Source organism: Diachasma alloeum, unplaced genomic scaffold, assembly GCF_001412515.2.
Source record: "Diachasma alloeum isolate Michigan unplaced genomic scaffold, Dall2.0 Dall_scaffold_15949, whole genome shotgun sequence".
Taxonomy (NCBI): domain Eukaryota; kingdom Metazoa; phylum Arthropoda; class Insecta; order Hymenoptera; family Braconidae; genus Diachasma; species Diachasma alloeum.
In genome coordinates this window covers 1-1,722 of record NW_021682746.1, presented here as the reverse complement: position 1 = coordinate 1,722, position 1,722 = coordinate 1, and the positions used below count along the sequence as shown (strand labels likewise).

Below are 1,722 nucleotides of genomic sequence, written 5' to 3'. Positions count from 1 at the left end.
GGAAGGAATTCTGGAGGAAATTCTGAAAAAAAAATTCAGGAAAATTTTTCCACGAAAAATTTGGGAGAAACCCGCACGATNAAAAAATTCAGGAAAATTTTTTCACGAAAAATTTGGGAGAAACCCGCACGATGCAATTTTGGAGAAATTCTCGAGAAGACATTCTGGAGAAGTTCTGCAGCAATTCGGGAGAATAAATTCTGGAGAAATTTCCAAAAAAAATTTCTGAAGGCATCCTGAAGAAATTCTTGGAAAAAAATGGGGAGAAACTTTCAAAAAGAAATGCTGTCGAATTTACTCTGACCTCCCACTATTATCATTCATTGAATTATTTCAAATTAATTGCTTATTTATAATTAATGGTTCATTAGAAATGAACATACTCCTGACTCAAGAAGGCTTTTGGACATGTAGCATTGGACATACAAATATGCATATCCTGCCATTTCCTCCTGCCCCATAATTTCACAATCATATTTTAAGGCTTTTTTGCCTTTTTTCCACATCCTCGCAACATCTCCGGAAAATCGGGAATGCTAGGTCGTTGAATGTCAAATTTGATGAGAATCACAAGGGCCACGAGGGGAAAGTCAGTTCCGCTTCGTAGCCGTCATAGCCCACGTGGCCCTCGTTATCCTTGTGACCCTCGTGAAATCTGACTTTCCCCTCGTGGCCCTCGTTGTCCTTGTGACCCTCGTGTAATCTGACTTTCGCCTCGTGGCCCTCATTGTCCTTGTGACTCTCGTGAAATCTGACTTTCGCCTCGTGGACCTNCTCGTGAAATCTGACTTTCGCCTCGTGGCCCTCGTTGTCCTTGTGACCCTCGTGTAATCTGACTTTCGCCTCGTGGCCCTCATTGTCCTTGTGACTCTCGTGAAATCTGACTTTCGCCTCGTGGACCTCGTTGCCTCTGTGATCCTCATACAATTTGACTTTTTTGTCATGGCCCTCACTGCCCTCGTGAACCTCGTGAAGTTTGACTTTCGTTGCGTGGCCCTTATTGTCCTCGTGAGCCTCATAAAATTTGACTATCGCGTGATTAACGAAATACATTAATATTAAATTTGACTATTACGTGAAACTTGACTTTCCCTTTGTGGCCCTCGTTGCCCTCGTGACCCTCGTGAAATCTGACTTTCGCCCCGTGGCCCTCGTGGAATTTGACATTCACCTCGTGGCCCTCATGGAACTTGACATTTCCCTCGTGGCCCTCGTGGACCTCGAAGAATTTAACATTCTTCTCGTGGCCCTTGNCCTTGTTGCCCTTGTGACCCTCGTGGATTTCGACATTCACCTCGTGGCGCTCGTGGGCCTTGTGAGCCTCAGAATTTGACTATCGCGTTAAACTTGACTTTCCCCTTGTGGACCTCGTTGCCTTTGTGATCCTCATAAAAGTTGACTTTTTTGTCATGGCCCTCACAGCCCTTGTGAATCTCGTGAAGTTTGACTTTCGTTGCGGGGCCCTAGTTGTCCTTGTGAGCCTCGTGAAATCTGACTTTCGCCCCGTGGCCCTCGTGGAATTTGATATTCATCTCGTGGCCCTCATGGAACTTGACATTCCCCTCGTGGCCCTCGTGGACCTCGAGGAATTCAACATTCTCCTCGTGGCCCTTGTTGCCCTTGTAACCCTCGTGGATTTCGACATTCACCTCGTGGCCCCCGTGGGCCTTGTAAGCCTCAGAATTTGACTATCGCGTTAAACTAAACTTTCCCCTTGTGGCC

At 46.2% G+C, this 1,722-nt stretch overlaps 1 protein-coding gene across 1 annotated transcript; it reads right to left on the bottom strand.

Moving 5' to 3' along the window:
- Positions 1-885: 885 nt before the first annotated feature.
- On the bottom strand, positions 886-1,676 carry LOC114841661 (sex-determining region Y protein-like; the record flags this gene model as incomplete). The annotated part of the gene is made up of 3 exons (XM_029126717.1): positions 886-1,014; positions 1,076-1,312; positions 1,497-1,676. Coding segments are annotated over 3 exons (546 nt in total), but the record flags the coding sequence as incomplete, so codon positions are not given.
- Between the last annotated feature and the right edge of the window lie 46 nt (positions 1,677-1,722).